General features: G+C 39.8%; 1 protein-coding gene across 5 annotated transcripts in view; it reads left to right on the forward strand.

The window, feature by feature from the left end:
- The window catches only part of LOC114280714 (Transducin/WD40 repeat-like superfamily protein), a 97242-nt gene extending 77347 nt beyond the window's left edge, over positions 1 to 19895 (forward strand). For 2 of the 5 annotated variants that reach the window (XM_082894329.1, XM_082894332.1), the window contains 2 exons: positions 19263 to 19395; positions 19579 to 19895. In XM_082894329.1, coding sequence (XP_082750455.1) covers positions 19263 to 19389 — 127 coding nt within the window. In that variant the 3' untranslated portion in view covers positions 19390 to 19395; positions 19579 to 19895. The remainder of the gene's footprint in view (positions 1 to 19262; positions 19396 to 19578) is intronic. The other 3 variants (XM_082894330.1, XM_082894331.1, XM_028223088.2) reach the window with 3 other exon arrangements.
- Positions 19896 to 20304: the final 409 nt, after the last annotated feature.

A 20304-nucleotide genomic window follows, 5' to 3' on the forward strand; every position in this document is an offset into this window, starting at 1 on the left:
GCTTCAGGTTCTCTCGGCTTTAGTTTCAATTGCGAGACCGTTCTATCTCGTTGGTTGTGTCGATCGAAGCTCTTTGCTTCGTTTTTGTTGACGAAGCTCTTTCGTCTCAGGTCTCTATTCTCTGATCTCTCTCTCTCTCTCTTTGGTTATCTGTTCTTAGTTGACTAGTGTTTGCCCATCTAGAGATAGTTTCGGGTTATTACAGTTTGACCCCATCAGATTTTAATTTATTACACTTCACCCAATCGGTTTGCTATTTTTGGTTCATTACGATGATGGATGATCAGATTCAGTCAATCGATTCTCCATGTCTTCTTGGATTCTGTTAGGTCCAAGAAGGGGCCCTTGGCTTCAGATGAGTGTGCATGCCATCAGAAGGGTCATTGGACGTAGCACTGCCCCAAGAAGGGACGTTCGTTTGCTCTGTCTTCTCAACAGTCTCAGCCACCATTCCGAGTTCCCTCTCAGAGTACTTTTTGCCTCCTACTGCTTATGTTGCATTTGCTCTGGCTCCTGATCCTGACTTGGCTTCCTTGAGTGCTCAGATTGGTCAGTTTCAGCATATATTGTCTACCTCCCAACCATTTTCATCTACCTCCATTGTTTCCTCTCTTCATTCAGGTTTGATTGAGTCTTCTTCAGGTATCTCTGTCTGTTTGGATTTTTGATTCTGGTGCCTCTCATCATATGACTCCTCATCTCTCATTACTTCATAATTGTACTCCACCTCCCTTTCCTATTATTGTTAATGCTGCTAATGGGCCTGGTATATCTGTTATATCTGTTGGGTCTATCCTACCATCTGCTGTGTCTGTTGCCTCTATTCCATCAGTCTTATATGTTTTCCAATTATCTGTCAGCTTATTATCAATCAGTCAGCTTGATGCCTTTGGTTTTGATGTTATATTTTCTTCTTTTATCTGTTTTGTTCAGAATCGGATGTCTAAGTAGCAGATTGGGACCGACTGTATAGTTGGAGACCTCAATATAGTGGAGAGCTTGTATCTGCCTATGGCAACCTCTCTGACTGTCTTTTCCTTTTTTCAATTAGATTCTTTGTGTAGTCCTTTCTACTTATGGCATTTTAGATTAGGGCATTTGTTTGCTGATCGCTTACGGTCCTTAGCTCAGTCTGGTATATTGGGTAAAATTTCTCCTAGTGAACTTACTGAATGTCAGGGGTGTAAACTTGCCAAAATGACATCCTCACCTTTTCATAAAAGCATTTTTATATCTGATACACCATTTTCTTTAGTTCATACTGATGTTTGGGGCTCCTCCTGTTCTCACCAAAGGGGGTTCTGCATACTATGTGTCATTTATTGATGACTGCACCCGTTACACTTGGGTTTATCTTAAGACTCATAAGTCTAACTTTTACCAGATATACTGTACTTTTCAAACTATGATCACTACACAGTTTGGGTCTACTATTAAGTTGTTGCGGTCTAACTTGGGCAGGAAATATTTTAAAATTGAATTCTGTGAATATTTTGCCAAATTGGGTACCATTCACCAAGCTTCTTGTACTGGTACACCTGCCCAAAATGGTTGAGTTGAGCGTAAATACCGTCATCTCCTTGAGACTACTAGGTCTCTCATTCTCTCTGCCTCCATTTCGGTTCCGTTTTGGGGTGAGGCAATTCTCACTGCTGCTTTTCTTCTCAACCGTATGCCTACCCCCCTTCTTTCTGGTTGGTCTCCTTATGAGACTTTGTTTTCTCAACTTCCTAATTACTTCCTCCTTCGTGTGTTTGGATCTGTTTGTTTTGTCTTTTTATCCCGTAAAGATAGGACCAAACTTAGTGCCTGCTCTATCCTATGTGTCTCTTTGGGTTATAGTCTCACTCAGAAAGGTTATCGCTGTTATGATCCTGTTTCCCGTCGCCTTTATGTCTCTTGCCATGTTGCCTTTCTCGAACGTCTACCTTACTTTCAGCTTCCTCCTCTCACCGCCCCAGTTTCCAAAGAGGATTTGGTTCATATTGATCCGTTTCCTTCGGAGGTCTCGTCTGATGAGTACATCTCTATAGTTCCTTCTAAGCTTATTCCATATTCTCCTCCTGCTTCACCTCTGGCTGCTTCACCTTTGGCTGCTTCTCCTTCGGTTTCTTCTCCTCCTCCGTTGTTAGTTAATTCTTGTCGAAAGGCTCTTCTTCCACCGGTTGTCTCTGCCCCTACTGTTGATCCTCCTGCTACTGACGACTTTGATCCTGTTTCACACCGATATCCTACTCGAGCGCGTCATCCTCCAAACAGGTTAGGTTGGTCTAATACATATTTTTCTACTCCCTATCGTACTTTTTTGTCTGCTATTCACTCTTTTTCTGAACCTCAGTCTTACAATAAGGCCTGTCAGGATCCTCATTGGGATCAAGCTGTGGAGGATGAGTTGTCTGCTTTACAGAAAACTAGTACTTGGGAGTTGGTTCCTTTGCCTGCTGGTAAGAATCTGGTTGGTATCAAATGAGTTCGTACTTGGCCTTTTTATCAGATGGATGTTAAGAATGCTTTTCTTAATGGGCATTTCATTGAGGAGGTTTACATGCGTTCTCCCCCTGGCCTTAACCATTCCTTTGGACAGGTTTGTCGCCTTTGGCGTGCTCTGTATGGTCTGAAGCAGTCTCCTCGTGCTTGGTATGATCGCTTTTAGACTACTGTTACTGAGCTTGGGTTTCATCCTTGTGCGTAGGACTCAACTTTATTTCTTCTCCACACCTCTGTTTTATTTATTGCGTTATTACTATATGTGGATGATATGATCACCACTGGTTCTGATTCTTCTGCTATATTTGTGGTCAAGCAGCATCTTTTCCGCACCTTTGTAATGAAGGATCTGGGCCCTTTGCGGTATTTTCTTGGTATTGAGGTAGTTTCTTCTTTCAAAGGCTACTTTCTCTCTTAGGCCAAGTATGCCAATGGGGTCATTCATCGTGCCGGTCTTACTGGCACTTAGATTTTTGATACCCCCATTGAGCTTAATGTAAAGCTCAACACTACTGATGGTGTTCTTTTGGATGATCCTACTTTATGTTGAGAGCTCGTGGGTTGCTTTGTTTACTTTGTTTATCTGACGGTTATTCGTCCTGATCTTGCCTATGCTATTCATGTGGTCAGCTAGTTTGTCTTTCCTCCTCTCTCCATACATTGGGCTACATTGGTACCTATTCTTCGCTATCTCCGAGGTACTATATTTCAGGGTTTACTATTATCCTCTACTTCCTCTCTGGATTTTGTAGCCTATGCTGATTCTGATTGTGCTGGTGATGTTAATGATCGCAGATTCACCTCTGGTTTCTATATGTTTGTTGGTGATTCCTTGATCTCTTGGAAAAGCAAGAAACAAACTGTTGTTGCTCGCTCTACTGTCGAAGTTGAGTATCGTACTATGGCTCATGCTATTGCTGAAGTTGTCTGGCTTCGTTGTCTTCTCTCTGACTTGGGTGTCCCTCAGTCTTCTCCAACCTCCCTCTATTGTGACAACCGTAGTGCTATTCAGATTGCATATCATATTGTATTCCATGAGCGGACAAAGCACATTGAGATTGATTGTCAGTTTGTTCGTCGGCATCTGCAGTCTAGCTCTATCTCACTTCCTTTCGTTTCTTTGGCTCTGCAGCTTATTGACTTCTTTACTAAGACTCACACCACTGCTCAGTTTCAGTTTGTTCTTGGCAAACTCTTAGTGTTTTTTGCCCAAACACCTTGAGTTTGAGCAAGGGGTGTGAAAATAATATTAGTATAGTATATATTATGTGAATATTGTTTCCTATTTAGGATTGGTTTAGGTTTATTCTTTTCTATTTAGGTTTGGTTTGGGTTTATTCTTGTTTCCTATTTAGGATCAAATCTAGAATTGCTATATATATGAGATGTACACATTGTATTGGAACACAATCGAATATAAAGATTCATTTAGAAATCTTACAGCCACAACCACAGGTCTTCCTTGGTGGTAGGAAACTTGATGGAATGAAGTGCCAGCTTGTCCGCCTGATCCAGGATATAGAGAGACCATGTTCTACTCTACCACTGCCAATCGTCTTGCTCGTGATAAGGTCCTGAAACAGACAATGATCAGGAAAGAAAGTCACACTACAATTCAGGTCATGAGTAAGACGACTCAATGATAAAAGATTAACAAAGAAATTGGGAACATGCAAACTTGAAGATAATGAGATAGGAGTGGCATGGATTAAACCTTTCCCCGAAACAGAAGAAACAATACCATCAGCGATCCTAACTTTGGCTCGACTTCAAGAAGGCTTATATTCCGAGAACAAATAAGAAGACCCAGACATGTGATCTGAGGCACCGGAATCAATAATCCAAGGTAAAGACTTATGAGATAGAAAAGCATTTGGAGAAGTAGCTAAGTTACCTGAGTGGGCAAAAGACGAGGAGCATGTACCAGATGGAGTAGTAGAAGAGCAACGATCCAACAGGTGGCTTAAAGCATCCTCTAACTCAGTAGAAGATAATCTAAATATATCCCCTCTTGGAAGAGCAACTGAAGAGGCACCGGGAGTATCCACTGCACAAGTATGAGGTGCACGTGGATTAAACCCTCGTCCTCGAGACCGTCCACAGCGAACTCCACGACTACCAGAACGGTCACCACGACCACCAGAAAGAACCTCATAAAGCTTCCAACAAGTCTCGCGGGTATGTCTTGGCCGATGGCAATAATCAAAGAACAGTGTATCCTTCTCTGAAGGACTTGTGGAAGTACGAGGCAGACCAGAACTGTCTCTAGGAGGAGCAGAAAGTAAGGCTGAGCGCTCTGTAGTGGTAGGTGGCAGCATAGTAAAACGACGACTCTCTTCATTCTGTACATAAGCAAAGACCTCATGAAAGGAGGGAAGAACATCCATACCAAGGACACGACTTCAAACAGGATCAAACTCTATGTTGAGACCTTCCAAAAATTTGAAGACTCGTTCCTGTTCAATAAACTTACGGTAACCCACTGAATCGGTTGTGCAAACAGGCTTATAATCCTGTGGATGATCAAGACGTTTCCAGCCATTGTTAAGAAAAGTAAAGTATTGAAGGACAGTCATCTCCCCCTATACTCAGCGCTCAATAGAACAATGCAGCTTAGAAGTCTGTGAGAAATTCCCCTTCCGGGAATAGGTAGTGGCCATAGCATCCTAAATATCTTGGGCGCTATTCATAGACAAGTAGCCTTCCCATATATTAGGTACCATGGAATGAATAAGCCATCCTATAATTAAGGAATTGGTAATCTCCCATTGGTCATGACTAGGATCGGTGATTCCTGGTGCCTTGATCTTCCTATCAACCTAACCTATCTTCCCTTTTCTCTTCAAGAAAAGTGTCAGACATTGTGACCAAGCAAGATAATTTTGACAATTAAACAAAGAGGTGGTGATTTTTAGGCTAGGGTTTAGGTTTTCGGATGTAGTAGTCATAATGGGACTCTTCTCTCTAGGTGGTTGACAAGTGGTGGATTCACTAGTAAGGTCAGCCATTTATACTCTACAAACCGAATAACAACCTGCACTAATAACAAATACTGGAAGAGGGAATAAAATCAATTGGACTAAGCAATATCAATTATAGACCATGATAGGAGCATACCAATCAGTCAAAGCTGGGTAATGTGGTCATTTAATGACGTAAAAAATAAATAAACTAAATGGAAAAGGAACCTCCAATCAAAACAAGGGATAAGCTATTCTCAAATAAGGCAACTTGTTAGACTTGAGGAACAATGGTTTGATGAAAACAGGGTCCTGAAGAACACTTAGTACTGTAGTAGAAAAACTAGTAGCAAGGAGCAAACTATGAACAGATGAGCTAATCACCACATAGGCTTGATTCGAAGCCTCTAGGCAGAGAAGAAGAGACTGGCGAGCCGGAGTAAGGCTGCCGAAGTCCTAGCCCATCATAATGTCCTAGCCCATCATCAAGAATGAGCCAAATAAGCTCTAGATGTATTTAGGGTGAACAGACCACCTACAGAGACAAACTGGAGATGCAATAGGCCCCGGGGGGGTCGCAGGTCAGCAGCGAAGGTCCCCTGAGGGTCGCAAGGCAGTGTCGAGTCACTGCCAGATGATGGGCAGTGACGGGAGAAGAATGGGTGCCGTCGGAAGTGGTTGTTTTGGTGCCGGCTGCTCAGTGGTGTTGTTGGGTGGTGCTGTGCTTGACTGGTAAGGGGCAAACGAAGGTTAGAAGCTAGGGTTTAGGTAGCTTTGATACCATGTTTGTTTAAGGAAAATCAAACTTAGGGAATGATTAGATAGTCATCCCCTTTTATATTGATAATAGGTAACTTACAATGGAAGCCTTGGAAGCACAAATAAGGAAATAACAGTTAAGGAAATTATCAGTGATATTATTCTAACAAGATATTATTTCGACAGATTGTTCAAATAATTCAAGGACAACTGTTTGGTTGGATTTGAAGCTATGAAGTACGGACATGCGACACGACACGGACACGGTGACACGCAAATTTTCAAAAAATAAGGGACACAACACGCTGAGGACACGTTCAATACATATAATTAATTTTATTTATTATATATCATAAAATTATAAAAAAAATCATTAAAAGGTAATAAAAAATACAAAATAACACTATTAAAATTATAAAAAATAAACATTTAATTGATTTGACATCATATATATCATTAACAAAACTAATCAAAAAAAAAATAAATTTACGTACTCAAATAATAGAGGCACAGGGAGAAAAAAGAAAAAAAAAATAGAAGACAGAGAGAGGCGGATGTTAGTCACTCACTATATAAAAGAAAAAATAAAAGAAAAGAAAAAAATAAAATGAGACATAGAGGGTGACTGCGAGAGAGAGAGAGAGAGAGAGAGAGAGAGAGAGAGATGAGAAAAATAAGAGATCGAAGAAGAAGAAGAACGAAGAATGAAGCAGAGCTGCAAAGGTGTACCTTAGATGATGACGGATGATGGACAACGAGCGACCAGATCTTCTCTCTTTCTCTTTTGTTCTCTCTTTGTCTTCTGGTCTAACTTGATTTCGATTTAGGGCAAATTTGTTAAGTTTTTTTTTTTTTTTTACAAATCGACCCCAAAGAAGTTTTATAAATTTTGAAATTAACCCCCAAATGTGTCCCGACAGTGTCATAACGTGTCCGGATGTTAAAAAAATAAAAATAAAAATGGTACACTCTTTGCTGCGTGTCGGACACGTGTCCACCGCGTGTTTGACCCGTGTCCGTGTTCGACATTGGTACGGAGCCCTCGGAGAGGTGTTCGTGCTTCATAGATTTGAAGCTTATTAAGCATTCTGTTGATCATGTAAGTTCTTATTGTACGCTTGGGGGCTTTCAATTCATTTCTTGGTACTCGACCATGGCCAAAAACTCTTCTTTAAGCTTGGTACGAGTTGTCGAGATGCTGTCAAGTTGTTTAGTTTTGATGCCGAGCAACTATGACGACAGTGGATATGTTGTCGAGCAAAGATGATGTTGAGCGAACCCTGGGCTTTGCATTGCTGAGAAGTATGTCCAAATATGTCCAGTTTTCGTGTTTCTCACTACTTGGACGTTTGCTCCTTGAGTCTACCTTTACGGCTTATCATAGAAACCGATTTCAACAACTTCAAATCTCCTCTTAATTGTAAAAACATGGAATGTGTTGTCCAGACTGATTGTTGGATAGGTTGACTTTTTATGAGAGTAAAGCATGCTCCTTTGATCTTGGTACAATTGTTGTTGCACAAGAATAATGTATAATGTGATAATGTGGCTTGAAGACTAGTGTTGATAACACTGCTCAATGTGCCTAGCTTGGCTAGGGTTTTAGTGTTTGATGCCTAGTAAGACTCGGGCTGATTCACTTTCCAATGCTTAGCTCAACTAAGGCTTACTTAATTTTCAATGCCTCTAGGGCTTTTGTGTTCGATGCCTAGTAAGACTTGGGCTTTCTCTCTTTTCGAGGCTTAATTTGGCTAAGGCTGGTTTAATTTTCATTGGCTAGCTCGACTAGGGCTTACTTAATTTTTGATCTGATGCTTAGCTTGGATAAGGTTACTCAATTTCCGATGCCTAGCTTGGTTAGGGCTTACTCAATTTCTGATGCTTAGCTCGGCTAAGGCTTACTCAATTTCCGATGTCTAGTTACTCACTTTCCGATGCTTAGCTCGTCTAAGGTTTACTCAATTTTTGATGCTCTCGGCTAAGGCTTACTCAATTTCCGATGCCTAGTAAGACTAGGGCTTACTCACTTTCTGATGCTTAGCTTGGCTAAGGCTTACTCATTTCTGATGCTTAGCTCGACTAAGGCTTACTCAATTTCCGATGGCTAGTAAGACTAGGGCTTACTCAATTTCTGATGCTTCGCTCGGCTAAGGCTTACTCAATTTTTGATGCCTAGTATGACTAGGGCTTATCTGTTCTTGCCACTAAGTTCAAGAAGACCAGGGCATATGGCGGAATTTGCCAAGTGTATGCCAATGGCGAGTTGTATTGAGTACAAGGAAATGGCAAATTTTGCCATGGCACAATTACTTTCTTCATGGTATGATGACTTTGACAAATTGTATTGGGATGAGCTGAATGTTTAATTTTGATAGCTTTCGCTTATCTTGGCGAAGCTTATTTTTGACATGTAGAGTTTATTCTTTCTGCCCAATATTTGTGCTTAGAGTTCTGTACACCATGTTGTTCTTAAGCTCTTGATCTTCGTCACCTGGTGCTGATGTAATCATAAAACTTCTTGATAGTTGAGATATTCTATTACTTCTTGGATTTTGGCACGCGGTGCATTGAAATAAAGATTGGGCTAGTGAGAGCCCACTTCTTTATTAACTCAACTAGATTAGGCAGATTATTGCTAATAATTTCGTTGGGTGAGAGGGATTGCTTAGATCATGCTGCAAGTATTTCTTGTGGATGACTCTACTTGAGATGGCCTTGTTCCATGTACTTGTGACCAACGATCCTAGGTTGGCTCAACAACGATCGTTTTTTGTACTTTGATGCCATTGTGGTTCGGTGTTCTGTATCTTCATTGAGCTCTTTTGAATTGTGACTTGGTTGAATGCTTGTGCCTGAACCTCTATGCATGGGTCTTTAGATTGGAGTTTTTATGCACAACAAAACTTTATGTTCTCAGTATTATCTACTTTTGTCTCAATTGCGATGCCAAACAGCCTTTGTTTTTTGCCAAGGAGATATTGTTGAATAGCTTTTTAGAGGTGAGACATTAGTCGGGCGATGCAAACAATTGTATTAGCATTTTGGTTGTTGCACGATGTTCGATTTGTGTTTGACATAGATCAACTTCAAAAGTTGTAGTTGCTAAAGTTGGATGTTGTGGACATATTCCCACTTGATGAACTAATCAATGATGGCCAAGAAACTGTCGTTGAACTGCGAAGTGGCGGTGATCAGTTGCCAATTTAAAGCCATAAGATTCGGCCATGGTTGCAACAAGTTCAGCACCATTCTTTAAGAGATTTTAAGAGTTGTAAGTTGTTCGTTGAGATTTCATGAGACTCAGGTCCTTTCAGCCTGAATTGTTGCTGGATGGCATGTTGCATACACTATACTGCTAAGTCGCCAGGACGTATGATGAGACTCGAAGTTGTTTTCTCCGAGGAGATGGGCGTGATAGAGTTCGCTGGGCTAGTTGAGTGTCGGCCCAAAATGCCTGCTTTGGACTGTTGTCTTTGCTTCATGAGAGTAAGGGAAATTGATGCTTGGCCCTTCGGATGAGGTTCGATCGAGCTGCTGGATTGTCGAAAAAGTTTGTCAAACAATTTTGACATTCATCTACGGATCATCTTGCGAAGCTAGGGCATGACGAAGACGGTCACCTTCGACAAAACTTCTGAGTTTCTTGTGATGAAGTTCCATGGACCATATTCTGCTGAATCAACAAAGTCGTGTCTACAAGGTATTCCTGAGCGACTCTTGCTTGCGATGGCTAGGTTGTTAATTATGGTTTATGATTTTGGCCGCTGGATATGTCCGTCCTAGCTCCATGATCATCTTGCTAAAATTTCTTGTTGATTGGGCACGATCTCACCATTGAACTTCCATTTGATGCTTCCAAGTTTGTTGGTTGTTGATTATTGCGTTGGACTCAGAATTTATAGAACCAGGCGCCAAAAATGGATTCGACATGTTGAAAAACTTAAGGGTGGTTATCCCTGAAGTCATCGGACCACCCGAATGTACTAGGATGGATCGTAGTACCTAGGGCCAAGAAGCACTGGATAAAATCCAGCTTCTTCCTCCTAAAACCAGCGGGCAACCCAGATTTTTTCCAGCTTTTCCGTCTTTGCTTTGAGCAATTTTTCAAACTCCATAACTTTCTTGATTGTTAACGGTTTTTCTCCTTTTTTTTACCATTATCTTCACCTTGCTTTGTATTTCGTGCTACGCCACCTTGCCTTCTTGCTTATCCTTGAATGGGTAGTTTCGAAATGCCGAAAGTTGTTCAAAAACCAACTTTGAACATTGTAAGAATTATCTCCAAATTTATTTCTTTCTTCTCCATTGTCTCCTTTTAGGTGGTAACGGAGTTAGGTGATGTTTGTGGTGGTGGTCCGGTAGCAGCAACAGTAGTAGAGAAGCTCGCGGTGGTGACTTGGTTGATTTTAGTTTGCTGAATAATAGGCCGAAGATGGTAAGGACGATTGAGTTAAGTGCTACAAATGAACAATTAACTTGGTCTTCGTTCTCCAAGCTAGCACGGATGCTTGTGCGGCAACGGTGTTGCCAAACCATCTTGGCCGTTATGTTCAAAGTGTTGTTGATTATGATTAGGTGTCTACTCATTTGGTCGATCGCCGCTTCTTCCGATTAATCTTTTATCTTATTGCATTTGGTCGACCATTTTCTTGATCTTTGTCAATCATATTTTCGGTTGCCATTACTTCCGTGATCAGCTTTGTTCTTTCTCGAAGGACCTACATCCACTTATTTGCCGAACAACAATTTAGAGAGAAAAAGATGATCAAGTTGTTAGTGTACCAAGATGTTCTCATGCGAAAAATATTTTCACAGTTTTTATAATTTTAAGCATATATAATAAGAGTTCATGCTCAAAAACTCAAGAAAATATATATTTAGAGAGAGAGTTGGTAGCAACAAGAGTTTTCCTTTATGTGACATGCAATCTTCTTGGTTTTTGGTTTGGTTTTTGGGCCGAGATGAGTAATCGTTGAGTGGCCGATTTGTAGCTGAGCATGTGATTTGATGAAGAGCAAAATCCGGCTCTCCATGTTGTGATCATATGTTGCGACATTCTTTGGCCGGCCTTCGACGTTCGTTATTCTTAGCACTCTCCTCGGCGATCAAAGTTGCCGAAACAATTCTTTTAGAGAGAAAGAAAAGCTTTGTCAGTTCTTCTTGAGCAAGTTTTGAGTAAATATATGTATATGCTCATTTTTGCATTAAAGTTGCTATTGAAGTGAGAAATGAGGAACTCCCCTATGTTTATTCATTTCGGCAAAGGTCTCAGATCTCTGAACAAATGATCGGTCTCCATCTTGATCAGATGCCGGTCGTAACTTTGGTCGGCACATTGGTTGTCGGCCAATTGACTTTCCACGCTGATTTGTCTTTGCAAATAACCTTTCACAGAGGGAGAAAGCAAAGACTAAATCATGGAAATGTGTAATTCATATAAACACTGTATGACCATGAATGAATGTATATTCAATTTTATATACAAGTAAATTTAAAATAAGAGCAAAAATCTTTCCCTAGAATAGCTCGTTTGATATTTGGATCGGCTAAACGAGACTGCGATTGATTGCCTCCTAGATATGTTTTTACCGAGCTATTGAACTTGGTTGCTTTGTTCTCGCTCGTCGCTTTGTTGTTTTGCTTGCTGAGAACTCTTGGTCAGCATCCCCTCTTGGTTTTTGTCTTGCCGAGAACACTTGTTGAGCAACTCCCTTTTGTTCTTGGCTTGCCAAGCCACTTCTAGAAAGTGAAGACCCAATTGTGGATATGTAAACTTGTTTTTTTATTTTTTATTTTTTATTTTTTTTTTCAATTATATATATATAAAAAGCTAGATTGATAATCACCAAAGGTTTTTGACAGAATTAGCAAGCACCAATATATATACACATCAATAATGAACTCCAAAAATAAGCTTAAGCAGAGAGGAAAAAATGTGAAGGCCTAGTCGTGGGCCTTGTTTTCCATAGAAGGAGATTTCTTAAATAGACCTTGCGTGGTCTATGTTGGTGTAGGTTTGTCAACAACTAACGTTTGATGTTATAGGAAACAAAATCACCACCCTTCAAGCTTCGACAATTAAAGTGTTTTAGATTTTTACTTGCAGTAACTCGTAAGAATGGTTCTGAGCATATCGAGTGCGATGTTTGGTCAGCCACTTTGGCTTGACGAAATACCTAATTGATAACTCCGCTTGGTTCCTTGGGCTTGCCGAAACACTTGGTCGGCAACTCCTCTTGGATTTTCATTTGCTGAAACCTTTGGTTGGCAACTCTTTTTGGCTTTTGATTTGTCGAAACCTTTGATCAGCAGCTCCTCTTTGCTTTGTCTTGCTGACGATGCGGAGAATTGGGGTGCTGTTGGGTAGATGGTCAAGCTTCAGGGTATTATTTGCTGATCATGCATATATTGTGATTGCATAGTTGCCGATCTAACCTAGAACAACACTGATTTTTGATAGTTATATTGCAACTACCCAATAAGTGTAAATATAAAGAGTTTCCACATCCTTCTTGTCTGTAAATTATGCACATATATATATATATATATATATAACGTAGAAAAACATAACAATTAAAAGAATTAAATTATTGAGAAGGAAAGAGAACTCGTTAAGATCTTTTAGTTGTTATCATCAACTAAGGACTCTAGAACATGATGTTGTTATGAGCTTAAATTTGTCATATTATACTTGCAACAATGATTGATTATAATCACTATACTACGATCGGCAGAAATTCATAATGGTGTTTTGTCATTTTCTTAGTTAATCTCTTTTGTTTCCACTGACGGCGCCAATTGTGGAGGCAAAAATTGACCTACATATTAATTGAGAGATCAACAAAGAATTGAGCTGCACCATTCCGAACCTGCAAAAGAGAAACAATTAGTGCCTCCTGATCGGCAGTTGTTGGCCAGAGGGCACTCCGATGATCAAGTTAGATAACATATATCTAAGTGAAATTGAACAAGTAAAAAGAATGGTTTAGGTATGCCTCCCTTGGAGTTGAAGAATACATCCCTTTATATAGGCTAACTTGCCACTCATTTTGTCTAATGAGCTTAAGCCACCAATTTGGTCCAATAGAAATAAGCCACTTTTATGGCCCAAAACTCATCTGATACATGAATGTCAGAGCAAGTTGCATTGCAAGTTATTATTTGTTGCCTTAATTCTATTTCCATGTAGACATTGCGTGGGCCCATCTCACATGGGTTAATTTTTATCCTCTATAGTTGTAAATGGGTCTATAAGGTCAGAACTCATTCTGATGGTTCTCTCGAGTGCTACAAAGCTTGCCTGATTGTCAAAGGTTTCTCACAAGAGTATGGTCTTGGTTATGAGGAGACTTTTTCCCTTGTCGCTAAGATGACTATTGTTCGTACCTTGATTTTTGTAGCTGCCGTCCGTCATTGGCTTCTCTATCAAGTGGATGTTAAGAATGCTTTTCTGAATGGCCATCTCGTCGAGTTCTACATGCGTCCTTCCCATGGTCTTTCTCACTCTTTTGGGCAGGTGTGTCGTCTTTGTCGTGCTCTTTATGGTTTGAAAGTCTCCTTGTGCTTATTATGGATGTTTTCAGATAGGTGTTACTCAACTTGAGTTTCATTCTTATGCTTATGATTCTGCTTTGTTTATTCTTCATACTTCTGTTGGTTTTGTTGCCCTGTTGCTTTATGTGGATGACATAATCATTACTGGCTCTGACTCTTCTGTTATCTCTATGGTCAAGTAGTATTTCTTCTGCACCTTTGAATTGAAGGATCTAGACTCGTTGTGGTGTTTTCTTGGTATTGAGGTTGCTTTTTCTCCCAAGGGATATTTTTTTTGTCTCAAGCCAAGTATGCAAATGAAATTATTTACCGTGTCAGTCTTGCTAATACTAAGATTTCTAATACTCCAATTGAGCTTAATGTAAAGCTTAATCATATTGATGGTGTTCCACTAGATGATGCCACCGCATATTGCAAGATTGTAGGTTGCTTGATCTATTTGATTGTCACTCGCCTTGATCTTGCCTATGTTGTTCATGTGGTCAGCCACTTTGTCTCTACTCTGCTTTCCATGCTTTGGGCCACATTGGTTTAGATTCTCTAGTATCTCTGAGGTACTATATTTTAGGACTTGCTATTGTTGTCCACTTCTTACTTGGACCTGGTGACCTATGCTAATTTTGATTGGGCTAGTGATGTCAATGATCGCCAGTCCACTTTTGGCTTCTGTATGTTTCTTGGTGATTCGTTTATTTCTTGGAAAAGCAAGAAACATATCGTTGTTATTTGTTCTACTACAAAAATTTAGTACATTGTTATGGTCGATGAAACTCTGCCGAGGTTGTTAACAACTCTGCCGGTCCCAAGCCCGGGTTAAGGAAGAGGGTTGTGTGTTAGGTAGCCGACAACCAGCATGTAAAAAAGCCATTCGGATCCCTTATGAAAATGAATCCTACTTTGAATCGTTTAAATGCTAGGTCGTTACCCTTAAGTAACGCGTTGTGCCTGTCTCCGGGTGTTTCGAAAAGTGAGCAAGGGGCGCCGCATCGACGTCTGGGTGCGGTGGAAAATGGGCAAATGTTCCCGTGTTTTCTTGGACGAGCGCGGGTAAAGAAGCTAGTTCAAGAATATAGGTTTAGGGCAGCCACTTGGAATATAGGAACCTTAACTGGTAAAAGATGGAATTGGTAGATGTTATGGTTAGGAGGAGGGTTAGTATAGCTTGTGTGCAAGAAACTAAGTGGACGGGTGAGAAAGCTAGGGAAATTGAGAATATCGGTTTTAAACTGTATTATAGCGGTAATGACAGACGCAGGAATGGGGTAAGAATCATAATTGCCAAGGGTCTGGTGGAGAATGTAGTGGCAGTCATTAAGAAAGGGGATAAGATTATGTTAGTTAAACTAGTTATTGGAGGGAATATAGTGCACGTTATTAGTGCATACGCCCTTCAAGTAGGGTTAGATGATCAGACTAAGGGATTTTTGGGAGCAAACGGATGAGATCTTACAAGAGATACCCGTAGGAGAGAACTTGGTTATAGGTGGAAATTTTAATGGCCATGTAGGCATAGATAAACTAGGCTATGAAATGGTGCATGGTGGATACGGTTTTGGTGACAGAAATGAGGTTGGAGAGAGTATCTTAGATTTTGTGTTGGCTTTTGACCTGGTGGTGGCCAATACTATGTATAAGAAGAGGGAGGAGCATTTGATAACTTTTAAGAGTGGGTCAGTTAAGAGTCAAATAGATTACTTCTTTGTGAGAAAAGTGGACCGCCTAAAATGCAATGATTGTAAGGTGATTCCTGGAGAGAGCCTGACCTCTCAACATAGGATTTTAATACTAGATTTATGTTTTAGAGGGCAATACCAAGCTAGGAAGGATGGTGGGCGTAGTGGAACGAGATGGTGGGACCTAAAAGGAGATAAACTAGAAATATTTAAGAATAGAATGGATAAGGAAGGTACTTGAGACTTGGAAGATGATACTAATATTATGTGGAACTTGATGGCCAATTGTATGAGGAGAATCTCAAGGGAAGTGCTTGGAGAGTCGAAAGGAACGGGACCCAGCTCTAGGGAAACTTGGTGGTCGAGGGAAGAAGTTCAAGCGGTAGTTAAGACAAAAAAAGAGTGCTTTAAAAAATAGCAGAAGGATAGAAGTGAGGAAAACCTTGAGAGCTATAAATTGGCTAATAAGGAGGTCAAAAAAGTAGTGAGTGAGGCGAAGTTGAAAGCTTATGATGATCTATACACTAACTGGAGAGTAAAGAGAGAGAGAATAGGGTATACAAACTTGCTAAGATACGAGAGAGGAAAACAAGAGATTTTAATAAAGTTAAGTGCATCAAGAGTTAGGATTCTAAGGTATTGGTGAAGGATGAAGAGATTAAGGAAAGACGGAAGAATTATTTTGAGAAACTATTAAATGAGAAACATGAGGTACGACAATAGGGGAAGAAATGACTAGTAATACGATAAACCAAGACTATAGGTTTTATCGCAGGATTAGGAACTTGAAGTAGAGATTGCACTTAAGAAAATGAAATCAAATAAGGCTTTAGGACCCGATTCTATCCCTATTGAAGTTTGGAAGTGCTTGGGTCAAAAAGGGGTTGCTTGGTTGACTAGGTTGTTTAGCAAAATTTTGTTGACTAGGAACATGCCAGATGAGTGGATGAAGAGTATTTTAGTGTCAATATATAAGAATAAAGGAGATGTTCAGAATTGCAACAACGATAGAGAAATCAAGCTAATGTGTCATATAATGAAAGTGTGGGAGAGGGTGATGGAACGCCGATTACGAGATATAACAAAGGTGTCAGAGAATCAATTTCGGTTTATGCCTGGCAGGTTAACAATGTAAGTGATTTATCTTTTGAGGAGAGTAATAGAAAAGTACAGAGAAAAGAAAAGAGACATTCATATGGTGTTTATCGACCTTGAGAAAGCATATGATAGAGTGTCCCGAGATATAATATGGTGGGTGTTAGAGAAGAAAGGGGTGACAAAATGTTACATTGATGTGATCAGGGACATGTATGAAGGGTGGTGACCATTATTGGATCGCCTCCTGGAGAGACAAATGAATTTCCTATCATTGTTGGGTTACACCAAGGATCTACCTTAAGCCCTTATCTTTTTGCTTTAGTTATGGATGAGTTGATGAGAAATATTCAGGATGACGTGCCATGGTGTATGCTTTTTTGCAGACGATATCGTGCTAGTGGATGAGACTAAAGAAGGAGTTAACACAAAGTTGGAGATTTGGAGAAAAGCTCTTGAATCGAAAGGATTCCAGATAAGAAGAACTAAGACAGGGTATATGGAGTGTAAATTTAGTAACAGTAACAATGAAAGTAGAGGAGAAGTGGAGATTGAGAATCAAGGATTGCCTAAGAGTGAACATTTTCATTATTTAGGGTCGAATATCACAACAGCGGGGGAGATTGATGCGGATGTGGCGCATAGGATTAAGGCGGGATGGTGTAAGTGGAGAAGTGCGTCTGGGGTATTGTGCGATAAACGAATACCCACTAGACTAAAAGGTAAGTTCTATAGAATGGCTATTAGACCAGCGATGTTGTATGGGACGGAGTGTTGGCAACCAAGAAACATGTAGATAAGATGAGGGTGGTTGAGATGAGGATACTAAGGTGGATGTGTGGCAAGACTAGACAAGACAGAATTAGGAGTATTCGGGAATGGATAGGAGTAGCACCGATAGAAAGCAAGTTGAGAGAGAATCGATTGAGATGGTTTGGTCACATTCAACGGAGACCAACAGAGGCAGTAGTGAAGAGATGCGATGCTGTAACGGTAGAGGGGAGTGTTAGGGAACGAGGTAGGCCTAGATTAACGTTGACTAACGTTGTAAATAGAGATATGGATCTACTTAATTTGACTAACGAAATGGCTTTTGATAGGGCCGCGTGGAGAAGAAGGATTCGTGTAGCCGACCCCATTTGGTGGGACTCAAGGCTTGGTTTGGTTTGGTTTGTTATGGTCGATGATGCCACTGCTGAGATTGTATGCCTTTGTTGTCTCTTGTTTGATTTGGGCGTTACTTAGTCCTCTTCAACTTCTCTCTACTGCGACAACTGAAGTGCTATTCAAATTGCCCATAATACCGTTTTTTATGAGCAGATGAAGCACCTTGAGTTTGAGCAAGGGTGTGACAATATATTGTATATATTGTGTATATTAGGAATGATCGTAGTTGTAACTGATTGTATTTCCTTTTGAGGCTTAGGTTTAGAGCTATATAACTGATGCATTCTTTGTAAACAATACAATTTGAATATACGAGTTCTTTTAGAAAGCTTACAAAACATGCGTCTTAGGCGCACATTCCTGCACATCCTTTTGAGTAGGGAAAAAGACAGTCATGAAAGATAGAGAACTTGGGACTGAAGGGAAGAGAAGCCAACACTAGCAGGCTCCCAACCGATAAACCACCAAGTGAACTTTCTAGTATTTTCGGAATTCTTTTATTTATATATAGTTTATACATTCTTCTCCTCTACGATCAACTACAGTTCTCTTTTACAAAAGATATTAGTGCATAAAAACTTAAATAGTTTTTCGTAGAAAATGGATATAAACATGTTAAAATTTATGTAAGTACTCTGGAGGCGCTCCCACTCTTGAGGCATTTTAACAAAGAATGGACTCACACTTGTGCTCTCACTCCACGTTTCGCTGCCTTAGGTCAAGGGTTTGGTTGGGGTATTGGGTTTTCAAAATGGGTCTGGCAATCAAGTCTAACAAAACAGTAGTCGTTGTCTTCCATGATTTAGGCATTGAGCAAACCTACCGCTGGTGATGAGTCGGCCTGGGTTGAACAATGCACAGCATTGACGCTGTGAGCTCGTGTCAAGGAAGAGTTGTGTGTCTTCTTTAGTGACAATATCTGTTGATGGTGTGGTGATCACAAAGATTCGACTAGCAACATTATTATGAAGCAAAAGTGACGCAAAGAGCTGGGTCGCGACAGTGACACAAAGAGGTTGGAGTTGTGATGGCTGGCGATGAGTGCGGGAGAAGGTGATCAACACTTGATCTAGGGTTCCGGCGACTCCTAAAGGGTAAGGTTTTGGATTTTTTTATTTTGGATGATTTAGCTCTGAGGGAGGAGAGATAAGTAAAACAGCAATCGTAGCTTAGGCTGTGATACCAAATGATGTAGTATGCCGTAGGGAAAAGCGGAGAGAAAAGAGGAGAAGAAGAGGGCCACAACCTTAACGCAAACGACCATAGCTTTAAACAAAATAATATTCTGAAGTTAACAATATAATGCAAATGCTAGTATTTATAAGTCAAAAACCCTAATCACAATAGGAAAACTAGTCCTTTATTTATTGGAAACCTAAAAAATCCCTAATATCCTAATTATTTATAAGTAAACATAGTATTAGAAGTGACATTATGAAATAAATTAAGTCTCCATGCATGTTCCTCATCATAGAATGCATGAAGTTTGTTTGTTTGTTTTTTTTTTTTATAAATTTTTTTGTGCTTAAGCCTAACACATTAGCCATTATTCCACATGAACTAAAAGTGCACGCCTTGCCTATGACAGAGAAGAGCCCCCTCAAATATTCATACACGAAATCGACGACATCTGCACTGGATCAGTTTCTGCTGGAAATTCCACGTTGAATAAGATTGCACAAGACATTATTTGAGAGAAGGTAATGGTTTACATCTCTGCTTTGGATCTCATCTACTTTGAATTTTAATCAGTTGCTTACTTATAAATTACAAGTTTTTTTTCACGTCAGCCTTTTAACTTATCTATTAACCTCTCTAGTATGAATGTTTGATATTTCAATTTTACATTTTTGATCTTATAAATTTATGTTAATCCGAAACAGATATACATATATACATTGGTCTGTGAAATCAAACATTTGGCTTGTGTAAACAGCTGCACTTGTTGGCCTAACTCGCCACGCCAAGTGGAGAGATTCGATTTCTTTGATGGCTTCTCTTGCAGAATGAATGCAATGGAATCTCTTACCTGACCCTCAGGAAATGTTGTATAACATCTTGTAATTGTTGGAATTTTAGTAGGTCTTGCTGTTCGGCTTTTGGTCACGCCTCTGATCGTGAATGGCTTTGCTTTGACTAGTTTGTAAAATTCTCTTTTATTTACTTTTATAAATATGATTATCAGAGTTATTTTGAATAATTATCTACATAATTTGGAGTGTCTTGACCTTGAGGGATATGCTGTGAGTTGAATTCAGATAAAATGTGTTGTTTAAAAATGTTATAAGTAATTAGCCAGCAATTGTACCATTACAATGTGGATGATAAAAAAAAGTATGGTGAACAATCCGTTTGGTTTTGATTTTCAAGAGTAATTTTTGAATGTTGAATTTTTATTTTTTATTTTTCGTATTTTGTTGTCTTTAGTGAAACTTTTTTTTATAAATATTTTAGTGAATTTTTATTTTAGATGCAATTAATCCAAATGTATCTAAAAAGTAAGGCTGTGTTTGGTTGTGAATTCAAAACGTGATTCTACACGTGAACTCCCGCTTCACGTTTGGATAGGATGTTCAAAAGTTGATTCAGCGTGTTAATTCAAATTAGAT

This window comes from Camellia sinensis, chromosome 11 (assembly GCF_055761805.1).
Source record: "Camellia sinensis isolate YWXY chromosome 11, ASM5576180v1, whole genome shotgun sequence".
In the NCBI taxonomy this organism is placed as follows: Eukaryota; Viridiplantae; Streptophyta; class Magnoliopsida; order Ericales; family Theaceae; genus Camellia; species Camellia sinensis.